This window comes from Alosa pseudoharengus, unplaced genomic scaffold, assembly GCF_046254945.1.
Source record: "Alosa pseudoharengus isolate Yale_2024_CS ecotype anadromous, Long Island Sound unplaced genomic scaffold, YU_APseudo_1.1 YU_APseudo_1.1_scf_14, whole genome shotgun sequence".
In the NCBI taxonomy this organism is placed as follows: Eukaryota; Metazoa; Chordata; class Actinopteri; order Clupeiformes; family Clupeidae; genus Alosa; species Alosa pseudoharengus.
The window spans coordinates 15,243,485-15,261,291 of record NW_027468609.1 but is presented as its reverse complement, the minus strand read 5'-3'; the positions used below and the strand labels follow the sequence as shown (position 1 = coordinate 15,261,291).

The 17,807-nt window shown below is 44.0% G+C and overlaps 2 protein-coding genes across 5 annotated transcripts in view; both read left to right on the top strand.

The window, feature by feature from the left end:
* The window catches only part of nsd3 (nuclear receptor binding SET domain protein 3), a 34,910-nt gene extending 28,798 nt beyond the window's left edge, over window positions 1-6,112 (top strand). For all 3 annotated transcript variants that reach the window (XM_076283954.1, XM_076283955.1, XM_076283953.1), the window contains exons 22-23: window positions 410-605; window positions 2,248-6,112. In XM_076283954.1, coding sequence (XP_076140069.1) covers window positions 410-605; window positions 2,248-2,546 — 495 coding nt within the window. In that variant the 3' untranslated portion in view covers window positions 2,547-6,112. The remainder of the gene's footprint in view (window positions 1-409; window positions 606-2,247) is intronic.
* A 661-nt stretch (window positions 6,113-6,773) lies between these two features.
* plpp5 (phospholipid phosphatase 5) lies at window positions 6,774-17,784 on the top strand. Of its 2 annotated transcripts, XM_076283951.1 has the most exons (8): window positions 6,774-6,963; window positions 7,495-7,605; window positions 8,179-8,287; window positions 9,829-9,919; window positions 10,482-10,545; window positions 11,635-11,759; window positions 13,447-13,617; window positions 15,870-17,784. In XM_076283951.1, exons 2-8 carry the CDS (start codon window positions 7,535-7,537, stop codon window positions 16,046-16,048), a joined length of 810 nt encoding a protein of 269 aa, XP_076140066.1. In that variant the 5' UTR covers window positions 6,774-6,963; window positions 7,495-7,534; the 3' UTR covers window positions 16,049-17,784. The 2 variants fall into 2 exon arrangements, with proteins under 2 accessions (XP_076140066.1, XP_076140067.1); XM_076283952.1 differs by lacking the exon at window positions 6,774-6,963 and having other exon boundaries at window positions 7,510-7,605; window positions 8,157-8,287.
* Window positions 17,785-17,807: the final 23 nt, after the last annotated feature.

Below are 17,807 nucleotides of genomic sequence, written 5' to 3'. Positions count from 1 at the left end.
TAACGATTTTGGAGAAATAGATTGACTGTTGGTGTTTCTGGTGAGGATTTGAGATTGCATTGAGTAATTTAAATAAAACAATATTTTGAAATGGCTTGCATTGTTTGTATAGGCTATTCATATTTTCATATACTGTTAAATACATGCCTATTACATGCCTATGCCAAGTGGTCCATTTGTGAGAAACACTTAAGACAAGTTAAAACGATCTGACTATGAGCTGCAAACTGACATTTTAAACGAAATGCCCACACACGTCTGAACGAGGGGAGGCATTGCGACACCATGCGTATGTCGTGTATCAGTGGATCACCACCGTAAGGCAGGTATCACATTGATCTGCAAGCAAGTGTGTGTGTTGCGGAAAGCGTTTGAAAGACGCACCAGTGTCGTGTTGTTATTTGTGCAGAGTGCGGTGGTGATGGAGAAGGAGGAGAAGGTGCGGAACTCCAAGGTGAAGCCGCGGAAGCGGAAGTTGAAGCCGGAGAGCCACGAGTACCGCTGCTTCTGCTGCGGCGAGGGCGGCGAGCTGGTCATGTGCGACCGCAAGGACTGCCCCAAAGCCTACCACGTGCTCTGCCTCAACCTGACCACACCACCCTATGGTAGGCACCGCACGCGCACACACACGTACGCACACAGATGACAACACCACAGCTCAACACAGAACATTTACACAGACTCACACAGACACAACCCCCCCACCCCCAGACATACATACACTCCCAGACAGACACCCACACTCTACACCCCGAGAGACACACACATACACACACACTACACCCCCACAAAAAACATATACCCAATACATACAGTTAAGAACAAAATTATTTATACCCCTGGCAAATATTGATGTAATGTTTTTCTCTTGACCAATATGTTTGTTCTGACTGAAAATGACACTGACACATGCCAAAAGGTTGTAAGAGAATGTGGTAGAAACATGGAATCAAAAAAATAATATTTTTTAGCATTTTTTATGAAAAATGGCAAGTCCAAAATTATTCATACCCTTTTTAAATAATCAATGGAAACATAGAACCTAAATCAAATGGAGCATAGAACCTTTGGAAGCTAAATCTACATGCTTAATGGACTATACTGAGCTGCAGCTAAAACCTGCTTGTGTGTGTAGCCTATTTTTCTGCATGATTGCATTCTTTGTGCAGGAGTGTCTACTTTCTGCCGGGGGTGGAACCCCAGTGCAGTAAAGTGCCCCCCCCCCCCTTGGTCCACCTCGAGTCCTTACATACCCGAGATGAAGGCATCTTTGACAGGCACAGTGCTTGCTGAAGGGCCTACGTAGCCCTCTCAGATGTGCTAAATGTGGAAGGGAGCATGAGTATGGACAATGTGGGGATAATACACTCTTAAAGCAAATGTGTTGAAAACAGCACGACTTGCGTTGTTTTTAACACATATGTGTCCAGATAGGTTTGTGTTGTTTCCTTTTTTTTAAATTTGTTATACAATATATGTTGAAAATAACACAACTTGCATTGAAAAAAACACAACTTTCATATATGCTACATGCTAAAAAAAGTGATTCAATTAATTCAGTGGTGGAAGCTGCTAATGATTTTTTTTAGGGATAATAACAAAGGAGGATGATATTCATCAAATACTAAATCAGTAGTATGGAGGGTCTCAAAATGGTTAAAGCATCAGAAAGGGAAATTATTTATGCAGGAAACCTCAGACCTCATTCATATAGCTCCAGCTCTGCACCCCCCCCCCCCAACTGTTGTCTATCTGTGTCTTAAATAGGCTAACATCCCTGAAAGTTAGCGCGTTCCTTTAATGCTTACCTTGCTGACGTTCAGCCAATTTGACACTGACCTCAAGAGCACTGGCCTGTGAAGACCTTGGCTGACCTCTACAGGAGAGAGCAGGAACAGCAGCATTTTTGTGACAAACTGCACTTGTCTGATGTGAGATGTGCTGGCGAAACCTGTCTGGTAGCTTCCGCAGATGAATGGCACTCTGTGTTGTATGAAGAAGTCACTGAGTTTTGCTACATTACATTTTGCATAACGACATTTTGGAAATCCAATTTTAAAGAGATACTTAAACCGCAATAACCGCAAGCACTTAATTTAACTAATCTTACTGTTCACACGTCTCCCATTTTTATTTTATTTTTATTAATTGTTAAAAAAAAATATTTGAAAGCATGCTGTACTTTCCATGCTGTTACTGCATCCAGAAGCTGGTTGTTTACGTTTGTGTGTTTACCTGTGTTTCCAGGGCGATGGGAGTGTCCATGGCACCAGTGTGACGTGTGCCAGCGCGTCTCGAGCGTCTTCTGTGACTTCTGCCCCACGTCGTTCTGCCGCGATCACGAGCGGGGCGGCCTGGTGCCCTCAGCCCTGCAGGGCCGCCCCTGCTGCCCCAAGCACAACCCTCAGCGGCCCCTGGACGAAGGGCACGCCAAGGTCAAGATGGAGGAGGAAGAGGAGGACGAGGAGGAGGAGGAGGAAGAAGAGGAAGAGGAGGATGAAGAGGAGGAAGAACAGCCAGAGTCACCTGAGGAACCGGCCGAGTGAACCGGACCAATTGAAGAAGAGTTTGAGAGAGAGGGAGAGAGAGAGAAGAGAGAGAAGAAAGATAAGAGAGAGAGATCAGACGCTGAGGCCACAGCTGAGGCTGCGAAACATAAGCTTACTTTGCCAGCGTAAGCAGAAAAGGCTGGAGACTCGTCTGTTTTTGTTTTCCCTTTTATACATAACACGGACACACCCTCTTCTCTCAGACACACACACACTTTTCCCTCAGCATTGCATGTGACCGCTGTTCTTTTTTTAAGTGTTCCTTTTCTGTAGGCAGTGGGAAGTCCTAGACTGTTATCTCCTTCATTCTGCCTGTACGGCCGATGGTTTTCCTTTCCTCCAGCGGATCTCCAGCCTCGCTTCAAGCCTCGTTGTCGGACGGTTGGCTCTCGGTCTGTGGACCTGGGTAATGATTCTTCACATGGTACCAACGACCCAAGAACTTTATTTTCTGTACCTCATGTAAATACCGGGCTCAAATAGGTAGACTGGGGCCGAAAACACTCTCGACTCAGAACCCCACAGATCACGCCACATTTCAAAACATTTACCCACGGTGGGAACATATCGTACGCCAGATCAAACCATGACAAAGACTTTGTTTAATAATGTCTCCTCATCCCACTTTGTGATTTTTCAAATATATATATATCTATATATTAATATATTTATATGTCTATGTTTACATTAACACACAATGTATTGTTACTACAGTATACTAGTCCATTTGATATCACTGTTGTTGCGTATTCTCATTGTATGTGCTCTTAACATTTGTTCGTTGGGTATTTGCTTTTCTCGTTTTGACTGCCTAAATAGGCACTTGGCTCTGCATTTGGCACATGACTTTCTGCTTCGCTACCAATGTGTATCACTTGAAGACGTGAATCAATCACGTGGAGAGGAACGAGGAGGTCTACAGTGGAACCTTTAGAACCGGTAGAAGCTGGTGAAGAGGACCCAAAGAAGAACCTGCCTTTGGTTCTCTTTTTGGGACCGTTCCGGCTCTAGGATGCGAATGTGAAGTAGCATTTGCGTCATTTATAGTTGTTTTTAAATTTTTTTTAATTATTACTATTTCTGTAATTAATATCATTTTCAAGTGACCTATTTGGGCTTGCTATGGAGCCCATTTGATTACATGTCTTGTTTTTGTTGTCTAAAGTAAAAAAAAAACACCCACATTTGCCCTCTGTAGATGTTTTTGACACTGCCATCCGAATCCTAGAAGAAGCCTTACTGAAAATCACTTTTCTTTCACGCATTGTTTAAACTCTCCTTATGATATTGCACAGGTGCCAATAGAAAGGTCTACCACCAGGATTCACCTTGCTCAGAAGAACAGCACTATCTCCAATTGTAATAGCTGTGATGCCTCTGATTTTGTTTTTATTTATTTTTTTTTTAAACTGTAGTTCATACTTTATGATTTGTGCGTCAGGTGTGGTTCACCAGTGAGTTTTATTATGTAAATATTACCTGAATCATCTGTATTTTATTTTATCTAGAACTTGACGACCATTTCGGTTACATACAAAGAAGCTGTACGATAAAGGTTTTTTTTTAATTTTTTTTTTATACCTACCTATATATTCTTATGTGCCCGCCCGGGAACTTCTCCAGATATTCTTCCCACCGTGCTCCACACAGTATTCAAGTGCGCTCCTCTGTGAAGCCACGCCGTTGTCTTAATCGTACTATTGACCACCAGGAAAGCCTGGCCAGGCCCATCAGTGGACAGGCTTGGGGAGGGTCACTAGGGTGGGACTTGCAGAGCAGCATAGTGTAGCATCTTTCTGTGACTCCTCCTCTTCCTTCGTGTCCACAAGAGCCAATCTCAGTAGTGTTCATAGGCCATGGCAGTGGTTTTCAAAAACAGCCAAAAAAAAAAATGGAAAATTGCCTTGCCTATGTGTTGGACTTAGCTGCTAGCTGCTGTGATGTGAAGTACCGTGTTGTGCTGGTCCAAAAACTCATTCGTTTACCAGTAAGCTGTGCCCATTGTGAGCACTGTTTTAAGACCAGGAATGGGATAGAAGTTGTGTTACTATGGCGTTGACCTGTGACCTTGTTTTTTTTTTTAGATACTGCTGCACCATGGACAAGGCCCAGAGTAGTCATTTTTACCTGACCGTGTTCCAGTGTTCTAAGAGAATTATAACATATTCACTCCACCAGGCTGTTCCATCGCGTTATCGAGAGGAAAGCGATGCTGGCCGGGGTTACTTGAAATGTGTTTGTGTTCATATTCTTTATCTTGCTTCTGGTCAGCGGCAGAGTTTGGACACCGCTTGGTTCGAAATGCATGGTTGTAGGCCGTGGCATTGGCGTGGCATGTTTTTGACAAAGGGAATCGCATTAACGTCAGCTATGAGGGGACGGTGCCCTGTTGCTACGGTGAGATGCGTGGGACACGTGACATTGTGCTGCTACCAGCCTTGTACGCTTTTTTTGGTTTGTTTGTTTATTTGTTTGTGTTCTTTTATTTTAGTCTCACAAGAAGTGCACCAATCAGCACTTTCACTTTGTACACATTTCTGGCCTTTCAGTATTTTTTATTTTTTATTTTTTTTAAATGTGCTTTAATTGTAATGCTACAGAGTCTAACTGTACAATTTAAGAGTATGCTCTAAGAGGTTTCCATAGAAATCAATAGGCACTTTCAGTAAATACCAATTAAATACCCTCCATGAATAATTTGATTCTGGGGGAATCAAATTAACATTCAGACTTTTTAGTATAGTTATGTTTTAAAGAAAAAAATCTTCTAATGGTAAAGGAAAAGAGTTTTATTTTCTTCTTTAAAGTGAGGCTGTTCTGTGGGAGACCCCTGTATGAAACTGTTAACGGTTCCACGGTTCTCAAAGGGTTCCTCAGACTGCCATAGCAATCAATGCCTTTTAAGTAAAAGTATCTTTCATTGACACCATAGCATATACCAAACTGATGAGGTTTTCAGCTGCCAAACAGATCCAGTGACAAGGACCTCGAGGGGTTTGGAGTATTAAGCTTGACCTAGCAGTAGTATCAACAATAGGAGAAATCTAGCCAAAATCTGTTTGCTGACATGTCAGTATTGCCATGAGTTCCTTTCACATACAGTACGTCATTCATTAACTCCTAGTCTTAATTTAGACACCCACACAGTATTGAGAGTAAAGATCGATGTCCTACATTTTTCTGTTTATTAATGTCTTGCTTATGTGTGCACCATACATACATCTTTTTGATGTGTGTGTGTGAGAGAGAGAGAGAGAGCGAGAGCGAGAGAAAGTGACCGGTTAGTCAAAAGCATCTTTTGCAATTCCATGGTGGTGACCAGTATATAGAGTTGCTATTAGGAGTCGAAAAAAGGTGAAATTGTCTCACCAGCTCAACTGAAATATTATTTGTTTTGATGTGTTCATTTCACATTCCTTTGAGAAAGACTGTTTACTAAATCTTGCAACTGGACAAAACTAGTTTCTGTTTTGTGTATTGTATGTTTTGTGTCGGTGTAAATGTCACCACAAACATTGGATTGAAGTATACGCTCCATCTGAATAAAAAAGTATCATACACGATATGGCTTGGGTAGTATGAATGTCCTCTCCCAGTTTTATAAAATGATATACTCATGAGTAGTTTTTTTGGCTATAGTACTTAGCCCATGTACTTGCATTGTGTAAGAGAATGATGCTTGTCCAATTGTATATATTAGATGGCAACAAATCCAACTGTCATTCTATTGTAGTGTCAACAGAATGCCTGTAACATATTGCTTCTGAATGTTTGTGACGGTATAGGAACATTTTGTACATTCCTTTTATCTGTAAAATTTTTATTTGACACGTTATTTCTGAGATGTTTTTTCTTCAGAATCCATAGAATATTCTGAGAGTACTTTAAGTAACATTCCACAGATTTACTCGGTATCAGACATGCCTGGTTTGACTTCAATAAAACTGTTCTGAATGTTCGTGTTTGAAGCACAGTTCATTTAGTCTGACACATGCAATTAATGTCAAGGCAAGTTTATTGGCCAATTTGTCATGTCTGTTTGACTTTTAACCATGTCATTCATATTGTAATTATCTGCAACTTTCGATCGCCCAAAAGCATCCACCCACTTTACGCAAATGGATGCATAGCCTACAATATGTGATTGTTAAACATTACAGTCCCGTGGAGTTTTGGTGCAATACTGCTAGTGACCCATAGATGCCGCCCTCAAAATATGACGTGGTAGTGTTTCATTAACGTTACCGTCAGAGAGAAACCTCTCCATCGGTGATTTCTAATGCGGTAGGTCTCGATACTGTGCCATATGACATGATCATTACTACGAGGAACTACGATCTTCACCTCTAACGCCTGCTTTTGACAATCGACGATATCATCCGTCGGTTAAAGGAGGCAAGGGGTGCGTCGGAAGGTCCGTATGAAACAAACCTCACTGTACAACGGGGAGAAAGAGTGTTGCTAACCTATTCACGGAAATGTTTCGCTTGCTAGGTTCTGTACAGATGTGGCAGACGCAGCGGGTGGTCTTCCCGGATACGTTTGCGCTCTCCGCCGATGCCATAAATGATCGTTTTGGGGGCGCTTGCTATGCTCTTTGTCAAGCTTTGCCTGCGTTGGGGTTTGAAGTATTGAAACGTGTCATATTTACATTGGGTCTGCCCTGCCCGCGTTTCCCTTGAAATAACGCGAACTCTGCTTCTAGTGTTGTTACATTAACGTTAGAGCCTATTGCATTTTTGTGTAGCACCTTAACGATGTAACCATACTGTTCACATCAGATTGCCTTGAAGGAATCCTTTCGCGAACTGACCTATCAACCCACTAACGATATCTCTGCTCTGTATGCAACTGTCGCCTGCTATCAGTGTAAACTGCAAATGATAGCCTATGAGGTTTTTCTGACACCTCTGCTTGGTCGTCTCCTCTCTGATTTCTGGTATAGGTGAGACGATAAGGGATTTGATGACGACTTTGACCTGAAGATGAAGAAGAGTTTAGACAATGGCTTCATCGGTGAAGTGCTGGTTCGACTTCTTCTTTTAGCCGTGTTTCTGTGAGTATCACACCACAAACGCTCTCCATTTTATACTTAATGTGAGGTTTAAATAAATGCAAAATAAATACATTATCATCGATTTCTTAATGCTAGTAGATACATCACTTAAAACTACAGCACATAAGGAAATAGTCGCAGTCATTTTGACACTCCTAGTCTGTGTCAAAGTACCCGCCTTCTCTTGTCTAACTTGTCTAACAGGCCTGAAATGTCAAACTAAAACAAAAGAAAGTAAAAAATACTATCAGGGCCTATTGACTCCTGCATGGTAGCCCCTCCATGCATTCACTTTAAAAACACACAAAGCATCAGAACCACAAAGCATGGCCTTGAATGGCTCCATCCCTGGGGTTGTGTCAGGTGTAGAGCTTCATGGTTGTGGGTCTCCTCTCCTCTCCTCCCCTCCTCTCTTCTCCTCCCCTCCTCTCTACGCTCTCCCCCTCTCTCCTCTCCTCTCCTCTTCTCCCCTCTCCCCTCCCCCCTCCCCTCCTCTCCTCTTCTCCTGTCCTATCCTCTCCTCTTCTCCTGTCCTCTCCTCCCTCACACAGACTGTGTGTGTTCTCTCGTCAGAGTTACTGAGGCTTTGCCTCCTTTTACTCGAGAGATCCAGCCCGAAGAACTGTGGCTCTACAAGTTCCACCACGTGGAAAATGATCATGTGCCCACCAACCTCATGTTTGTGAGTAAACTACACAGCACACACATTTGCAGCACTGAACAACTTCACCTCTCCAGTCTTTCTTTACACTGATGCTTACGCTCTCCCCCTCTCTCACACATGCTCTCTCTCTCTCTCTCTCTCTCTCTCTCTCTCTCTCTCTCTCTCTCTCTCTCTCTCTCTCTCTCTCTCTCTCTCTCTCCCCCTCTCTCTCTCTCAACACACACACACATGCACACTTTTACAGCACTGAACGACTTCACCTCTTGAGTCTATCTTTACACTGAAGTGCAGTGCTAGACACACCTTGTGTCTGTGCTTTCCATCTCTGTCTCTGATTGCTAAACTGCTATTTCTCACACACTCCACTGACAGAGCAACGTCACTATCACTAACATCAGTATCCTCCTGACTTTGATTCCTACAGAGCGTGCACTCAGATTAAAACTAAGCCTAGGCCCAACCTGGCCTGTGCTTTGAGTTGCTTTGGGTAAAAGTGTTGGTGAAATGAATTGCTTCATTCCACCTCTAGGTAATAAAGCAATAACAAGAATAAGCTCTAATAAATAGAACCCCCCCCCCCCCCCCCTATTTGGTAGTGTAGTAGCTAAGGAACTTGGCTAGCATGCAGTACTACTAAATGTAATGGGAGTGATTCCTTGATCAAGTTGGCCTCTGCTATTAGTGTCTGTCAGTCACTTTGGTTGAAAGCGTCAGCTAGATGCATAAGTAAACGACCAGAGCTGTGTGTGCCATCAGCAGCAGCAGCAGCAGCAGGCGTGCGCTATTATTTTATGCATCGGTGCTCAGGGGGAGCAGGAGAAACTCGAGCCTTTATTTGGGCCTGACCTCTGCTCTCCCCATGTTGCCCTTGGAAAATGCAGCAGCAGTCCAGACAGCAAACACACAGCCAGAGGATGCAGCAAGACAGGGTTTAGAAGATGCTTAAAAGTCAAACTGAGTGAGAAGGCATCTTTGTCAGTGTTGCTATGGATGTTTGTTGTCGAGATGGATTAAGTTTGCGATTTTTTCGCACTCACTTCTATCCAAAGTGACATTAAAAAAAAAAATCACATGTCTAGCGTTTTTTATAAAAGTGTGCATGTGTGATTTTTTTTCTTGGTACCAAACTGCTTGAACGTAGGCTACCTAGTCTAAGAATCTAACTTACATATGATTGTGTCCTATTGCATCAGGAAGACGAATAGCAGTGAAACCATGGCACTGAATCCAAATGTTGAGACTTAACTCTCCTATTCATTATCTCTCTCAGACTCTTTTATGTGAAGCCTTTCACATAAAAGAGTCATGCTGCATATTGTAGTGAAACTGGATTTCTGGATTTTTGTCTGGTGGATGTCTATCAACCTGAGGTGCTATTCTCTCTTTCTCTGTGTGTGTGTGTGTGTGTTTGTGTTTGTCTGGTGGATGTTTATCAACCTGAGGTGCTATTCATTTCTGCTCTATTGTAGTTGATTCTGTTCTATCCTGCGACTGGTATTTTTAATTTTCTTATTAATCTGTTCTGTGTGTGTTTGTGTGTGTGTGTGTGTGTTTTCTAGAGTATCGCCCTCCTCACACCACTGGTGGCCATCTTTCTGTTTGCCTTCCTGAGGAGAGCTGACCGAGGGGACGTGAAGGAGGCCTCTCTGGGTAAGATGGAGCACAGACACAAACCTGTTAGCAACTTAGTTAGTTGGCGATGGGAAATTGCATTGCAACCAACAAAGTTGCTAACTTAGTTAGCAACTATGGTTTTGCAAAACGTGCCCCTGGGTAGGATCGGATGGTGCATTGTGGGTAAGAAGGCAAATGTTTGCCTCTCTGATTGGGATCAGTCCCTGCTGCTCTCATAAGCACTGAGGCATATTAATTAAACTCAAGTGCATGTTGTCCAGTCCTTCCCACTACCTCCCTGCCTTCTGTCCATCTGATTGCAGTAAGTTAGTGTGTTATGATTGGATAGACTTGGTCTCTAGATTGGGATCTGGGCATGGAATGTAAACCAGACCGTCCCCTGGGAGGCTCAGCGAGGGTTGCTGGGCGACGGTGGGATGGGAGGACGAGGGGACATTTTCCGTAGTGCTTCTCGACCCCGATGCCGCTTTGCTCTGCATGTTTCCCATAATGCCGGTCGTCATGTGACGTGTGTGTGTGTGTGTGTGTGTGTGTGTGTGTGTGTGTGTGTGTGTGTGTGTGTGTGCTTTCTCCCTAGCTGTGACTCTGACTTTGGTGCTCAACGGGGTCTTCACCAATGCGGTCAAGCTCACTGTCGGCCGGTGAGTATGGAGACAGGATCAGGGATGGGGAATTGAAGGGGTGCGTGTGTGTGTGTGTGTGTGTGTGTGTGTGTGTGTGTGTGTGTGTGATTGGAGGTGTGTGTGATTGGAGGTTTGTGTGTGTGTGTGTGTCTGAGAAACTGACCCAGGTATCTGCCGTTGAACTGTTGACTGCTTTGGTCCTAAATTTTCACAGGGGCTGGATAATTGAGATAGAAAGAAGATGTGTGTGTTTGTCTGTGATAGAGAATGTGTGTATGCCCAGACTACAGGCTAATTCTACAGATGAACTCTGAACTTATCCTTACCATTTTGTTTGGAGACCAAAGCATCTGGAAGAGACCCTGGCGCAGGCTTAAGAGAGTATTTGTCAAATGTTCTGATTAGGAGAGTATTTGTCATATGTCTTCTGATTAGGAGAGTATTTGTCATATGTCTTCTGATTAGGAGAGCATTTGTCATATGTCTTCTGATTAGGAGAGCATTTGTCATATGTCTTCTGATTAGGAGAGTATTTGATAGTATATTCCTTCTGGAATATGGAGGGCAGTCTCCAACTATGCATAATTTAAAACTACTGCTTTCTGAAAGTTAAATTACTGAGAGAGAGAGAGAGAGAGAGGAGGGGGGGTTGTTAACACTCCTTCGCTGCACTAGTGTCTGCCTTTTCATGATTACTCAGACGTTAGATTATCAGTCAACAAGGCAAGGCTTACCCCGGCACAATACAGTAAATTAAAGAAAGTCTTCAAAAACCTCACATTTCTCCCCATTACCCTTTAGAGATGGAGGGGGGGAGAGAGAGGGAGAGATAAGGCTTCCCCGAAGTGCAGTACTTCCCCGAGTCTTTTTTTGTTGCCTGTGTGTGATTAAATATTTAGTGTGTGTGAGCAAGACGAAACCATCAAGCACCTCCGGACGGGGTGAGGCTGTCTTCTGGGACAGCAGTTCCTCTGGTACCAGCCCTACTGTAGAAGCCCACCACATCCTGTGACTGTGTGGGCTGCTCAGAGTGCAGTGAGTTTGTTTTGTTTGCTTGTTGTGAGTGAAGGTTTGTTTGCTTGTTTGTTTGTTGTTTACACCCTGCAGGCCGCGGCCAGACTTCTTTTACCGCTGTTTCCCGGACGGGAAGTTCAACGCCGAGCTGAGGTGTAGCGGTGACCCGGATGTGGTCATGGAGGGCAGGAAGAGCTTCCCCAGTGGACACTCCTCCTGTAAGAGGACACACACACACACACACACACACACACACACACACACACACACACACACACAGACATGTTCCTCACAGCTGAGGATCGCTCAAAAACCTAAAACATGTGCTAAAGTGGTCCAGGAGAACACATATAGGTCTGTGCCACTCTGTAGCTGACCTTGGCAGTGCTGTATTTTTCTTTTCTTTTTTTTTAGCAAATACCAACCAGGAAGTACCAGGGTTCCCACGGGTCATGGAATCTCTGGTATATCATGGAAATTTATTCCAGACATGTAAAGTCATGGAATTGTATCATTTGTGGGGCAAAGTCATGGAATATCAGGGAATTTTGTAGTAGCAGTTTAAAATGTACTTGCAAAAATACATTAATGCAAATATATGTAGAATTGATGTATATCTGGTAATTAGCTTTACTGCTTGCTTGAGTGGTTGTGGTTAGCCTAATTTTGCTTATTCAATGCCCATTTATTCATCTCCCACTAAAAAAAAGTCAAAGATTCTTGAACGCTACGCGGCTACTCTGAAATCTTTGGTCGGTATATTGTACGATTCATTTATTTTCTATTTATTTTATTGACATTGACACTTTGCATATTTAATAAACATGAAATGTAAATGTTAAAGAATTAGCCAAAATGGTAAAAGGGCACAAAACACGTACAACATGCAGGAAAAATAGTGTTATAGAGTAAAGCTGGAGGGGCACTGTCATGGTGTTGTGTTGCTGTTTTAATAAACGTGTGTGTGTCTGACTGCGTGCGGCATATGGAAGCAATGGACAGATTTTCCTCTCGGAGGCTGTGTAAACATGCTTCAGCTTTGCCGTCATGGCGTTGGCGTATGCGAGCGCGCGCTAAATGAGCTGTTTGTTCCGCCGTAATTGCCCTCTCACCAGCACAGACGTCTCATTAGCCTGGCTCTGGCAGGTCAGCTCGCCCCGTGTCCAACTGGGTTATGCATCTCTCTGACGCTAGGCAGACTTGTAGAAGCCCTGTCAGAGCTCAGATTCAGACCAGACGCGAGTGGGAGAAATAGATTTCTTCTCCCTCAGATGGTCTTCTTCAGATGCGCTCCTGTTTGTCACTGTAGAGTGCTCTGGGTGTCTTGATAAAGCGCCATATGAACGCAGCTTGTTGTTGTTGTTGTTATTGTTGTTGTTTGCCGTGGAGGAGGTGTGTGTTGTTTTTCAGTCATCATGGGGCTCTGTTTTGTTGTGGCTGCCTGTGATGTTGTACACAGAGGTAGCAGTTCCTATTTCCAGACTTACACAACATCTGGTTGGATCACACAGTTAGGAGATAAATATAGTGCTGTTAAAGGCACAGTGCGTAGATTTTGTTGTGGTTTCCGTCTGAAGCCATTGTCAAACGACACTGCTGTGGCCAATGCAGTACACTCTGGGCATATTTTCTGTCTGTATTAAGCCTTAAGTATTAAGTATTCTCTTAAAGAATATAAATAAATGCCTTAAATAAACAAAAGGGATACCTTTTGCATTTTAAACTGTGGGTGTAGAGTATATGTTTTTAATGTAATATCAGTAATATGTGTTTTTAATAAGTAATATATGTGGATCTTGTACCTATGGTGGTTGGCAGTTCTAGTGTTCTGTGCTGTAGACCTGTGTCAAAACTCGTCCGCCATCCAACTCTAATTGGGCTTTGTGTGTGTCTGTATCATTGCAGTTGCCTTTGCAGGGCTGGGCTTTACGGCGCTGTACCTGGGGGGAAAGCTGCACTGTTTCAGCCCCGTAGGCAGGGGGCGCTCTTGGAGGCTCTGCATCTTCCTCATGCCGCTCCTCTGTGCCATCCTCATCGCCGTGTCCAGGACCTGCGACTACAAACACCACTGGCAGGGTAAGTCGGTGTGGGTGTGGGTGTGTGTGTGTGTGTGTGTGTGTGTGTTTCCTGACTACAAACCCCACTGGCAGGGTAAGTGTGTGTGTGTGTGTGTGTGTGTGTGTGTGTGTGTTCCCTGTGTGTGTGTGTTTCCTGACTTTGTGTGATTGATGAAGAGGGCGGATGAGCGGATGACTATGGATGGAGAGACAGACAGGTAGACAGACAGACCGGTAGGAAGACATATGAAAGTCCAGAGAGACAGGGAGGCACAGGCACCTGGACATGCATATTTGCATAGTTATCTTCTTGCTGTGTTTATTGTAGGTGTATAATTGTGTGTCATATACAAAGCAGAGCATACAAACCAAAACCAAAACCAAATACAGACAATGAACTCTGGCACAAAACTCACACTGCACAATGGTGCATATTGGGACCAAATTAAGTAGTTAAATGGTATGAAGGCCATTCATCACTCAGGCAGACATGGGGATGCACCCTCAGTGCAATGTGAATACGTATCTAGAAGCCTTTCAATGCAATTTTAATGAGATTCCCAAAACAGTGATGTTTCTGATCTCGGCTGAAGAAGAGCATAAAGCTGGAAATGTCACTGTGTTGGGAATCTTATTAAAATTGCATGAAAAGGGAGCTACAGTGTGCGGAGTCGGACTTCTAGATACTTTTTCAGATTGTATAAAGTATAAGTATAAGTATATATAATCTTTTGATCCCGTGAGGGAAATTTGGTCTCTGCATTTATCCCAATCTGTGAATTAGTGAAACGCACTCAGCACACAGTGAACACACAGTGAGGTGAAGCACACACTAATCCCGACGCAGTGAGCTGCCTGCTACAGTGGCGCTCGGGGAGCAGTGAGGGGTTAGGTGCCTTGCTCAAGGGCACTTCAGCCGTGCCTACTGATCGGGGTTCGAACCGGCAACCCTCCGGTTCCAAGTCCGAAGCGCTAACCAGTAGGCCACGACTGCCCCTATTGCGCTGCCTTGGGTCCAGCACCTACACTGTGTGATGTGCGCCCTGCTTTAACACATCTTTGACTGACGCACCCTCACACACTGTCTCTGTGTCCACTAAGCGATGTGATTTGTCCACTTCCCTTTTTTGGCCATTTAGCATTGACAGACATTGAGAGAGAGAGAGAGAGAGAGAGAGAGAGAGAGAGAGAGAGAGAGAGAGAGAGAGAGAGAGAGAGAGCAAAGGTGGGCGCCAACTGTAATATCACTCGGCCTTCCAGGAACTCCACGTAGCTCATGTTAGCTGCCTCCTTGAGCGTTGTGTGTGTGTGTGAGGTCCCTTAGCGTGGCTGGTATAGATTAGCTTGCTGTTATCACCTGCTGTTATCAGATGCCTCAGTGGGTGTCAAGCTCTGCTCCTGTGGGGACCTCCAACCACAGGAGTCCAGTGCTGTGATTTCACAGAGAGCAGGTGTCTTTGCGTTATCAGAGAGTAGGTACAAACTCAGGCATTTAGAGCTCAATATGTGAGGTATATCCACTGACCTCTGTTACAAATAGAATAGCAACAGAAAGTTGGGTAACACTTTACTTGACAGTATCGACATAAGAGTGACATGACACTGTCATGACACATGAACCCTAAACCTAACCCTAATCCTAACTTGTTATGACAAAAACCGAATGACACTTAATGACAGAAGCGTTATGTCATAAACTTTTATGACTTGTTTATGACAGTGTCATATCACTCTTATGTCGATACTGTCAAGTAAAGTGTAACTGGAAGGTGTATTCTAACTACAGGGCATACTAGTGCTGTTCATGTCCTATGTAATTGCAACAATAAAAACACCATGTTACACTTGTAGCACTTTATCTAGGTGCCCCTAATGGTAGCTGCATATTGTAGACCCCTCTGTCTTTACGTCCCATTAAATGAAGAGTTTGGTTCCAAAATGCTATATCTCCGTTTTTAAAAAACAATGAAAAAGTCATGCTATTTAATTGTGTATTTCAGGTAATATAAATCAAATTGCAGATGTGATGTTTTAATTCTGTAAAGATAAATCAAATAACAATACCCAAATACAGCTCTACTGAAATGACTTTGAAAACAAAATGTAAAAAAAAAATATTTATGAAAATTCATTAAAATGGTGGATATACTGTAGCGTTTTGGAACCAAACTCTTCAAATAGACCTTTACCTGATGTTTCTTGGAATGTCATCACCAAGGCAACATAAGCAGAACTGCATGAGTAACGTGTGTTGTGACCCTTGACCCTCAGACGTGCTGGTGGGGTCTCTGCTGGGCATGATCTTCTCGTACCTGTGCTATCGGCAGCACTACCCGCCGCTCAGCGACATGGACTGCCACCGACCGCTCCGCCTCAGAGAAGCTTCCGGAGCCTGCGGGGGAGCACAGGAGAGCAAGCAGAACCGATCTGGATACCTCCTGCCACTCTAGGAGAACCTCTTCCTCTCTCCACCTCTTGCTCTCTCCATCTCTCCATCTACCTCCCTCTCTCCATCTCTCCATCTACCTCCCTCTCTCCCTCTCCCCCTTCATCTACCTCCATCTCACACTCATTCTCTCTTTCACATGTTCTCTTTCCTTTCCTCCATCTCTCTCTCTCTCTCTCTCTCTCTCTCTCTCTCTATGTCTCCATCTCTCTCTCTCTGTTCATCTCACCCACTCCCCCCATCCTCACGTCCATTCCAGAAGGGACCGGCTCTCTTAGTCAGACTCCTTGGGTTTTCCACAGCTCAGAGGACACAGTAGACTGTCCCCACTTTCACCCATCTCTGTTTCCTCAGGGCTGAATGGACCATGTGAATGACAGCAAGTGCTAATGTGTGCTCGCAGTTCAGAGGAACCAGGCGTTGGTTCCTCTCTTATGCCTTGAGCAATATGTTTCAGCTCGCCGTCCTGTTCGTACGGGTCAGCTTAAACGTATGCCTGACCGTCAGTGATGGTTTTTATCTAACGCTTCTGAGGGTTAGCAGAGGCATATGACGAGCTGTTGAGAAGCTGGAGATGCTGCCAGCTGTCAGCTGTGTCCACTTGGCTCAGAGAAAGAGAGCATGAGAGAGCGAGATAGAGAGAGAGAGTGTATTGAATTTGTGTACATGCTTTGACAACACAAGCACTCTTGTCATGTCAATAAAGCTTATTTGAATTGAGAGAGAAAGAGAGAGCTTATTTGAATTTGAATTTAGAGAGAGAGAGAACAGACCCACCTCTTCTGTGGATGCCCCTGGAGCAGACTTGGGAGTATGTAGTGTCTCAGTAGCACATTCCCAGGGTGTGGCAGAGCGCTCTGTGGCCACATCAGGGCCTTCCGACCCACCTGAAGGTGGCCACAACTCTGCCACCCCTACCACCACACCGTTCCAGTACCACCCTACCCTGACTCTGCCAACATTCCACAACCCCCTACCATAACTCTGCCACCATTCCACTACCCCTCTACCCCGACTCTGCCAACTATTTATTCCACTACCCCTCTACCCCAGTCTCACGTTCCCCTGACTAGTTCTATAGATGCTGCCTGTTGTTATACAGTCTCACCCACAGGGGGCACTGCCACCAGGCACTGGGTTGGCCTCCGCTGGGTGTCCATAAGCCACTCGTGTTAAGCATTGTGTTAAACATTCAGGAACTTTAGTATGTGTGAGCGACAGACAGTGGAGTTTTCAGCGAGCTGCCTCTGGCACAGTCAGGGTTAAATGAAGCCTTGCACGCTTTTCTTGGAGGGGTTTGACGTGGTGAAATAAACCGTATTCTGCGCTTACAGATCCTGTGTAAAACACATTGGGAGTTTGTGTCAGAGTGTCAACAGTCATGGTTAGATGACTGTTTATTTATGAATTTTAGACATGCAATTCAGGCCACTTGCCAACAGAGTTTGTAACTTGTCAAATGTATGTTGACTTTACTGGTTGACCTTTTTTTAAAGAACTTTACTATGTTTGTTTAGGTAAGAACTTTGACCATACTATCTGCGGGTGTACGTATATCACCCATAGTTCATCTTTACTGTACTGCATCCTAAAAGGAACACTGTGTTCTTTTGGACATGACTCATTGACTGTGAAAGCTTACTGTTGCCATGATGTTTGAAAGGTTTACTATTGGTAAAGACTGTAATTGAATGATTTAAGTAAAGACCTGTAATAATTAAAATATTCAAGTATTCAAAATGTTTTGTGGCATTCTCTGTTTT

Coding starts and splice junctions, on each gene's coding strand:
- plpp5 (XM_076283951.1), top strand. CDS start 7,535: ATGAAGAAGAGTTTAGACAATGGCTTCATCGGTGAAGTGCTGGTTCGA. Junction 7,606..8,178: donor CTTCTTTTAGCCGTGTTTCT/GTGAGTATCACA, acceptor TTCTCTCGTCAG/AGTTACTGAGGCTTTGCCTC. Junction 8,288..9,828: donor TGCCCACCAACCTCATGTTT/GTGAGTAAACTA, acceptor TGTGTTTTCTAG/AGTATCGCCCTCCTCACACC.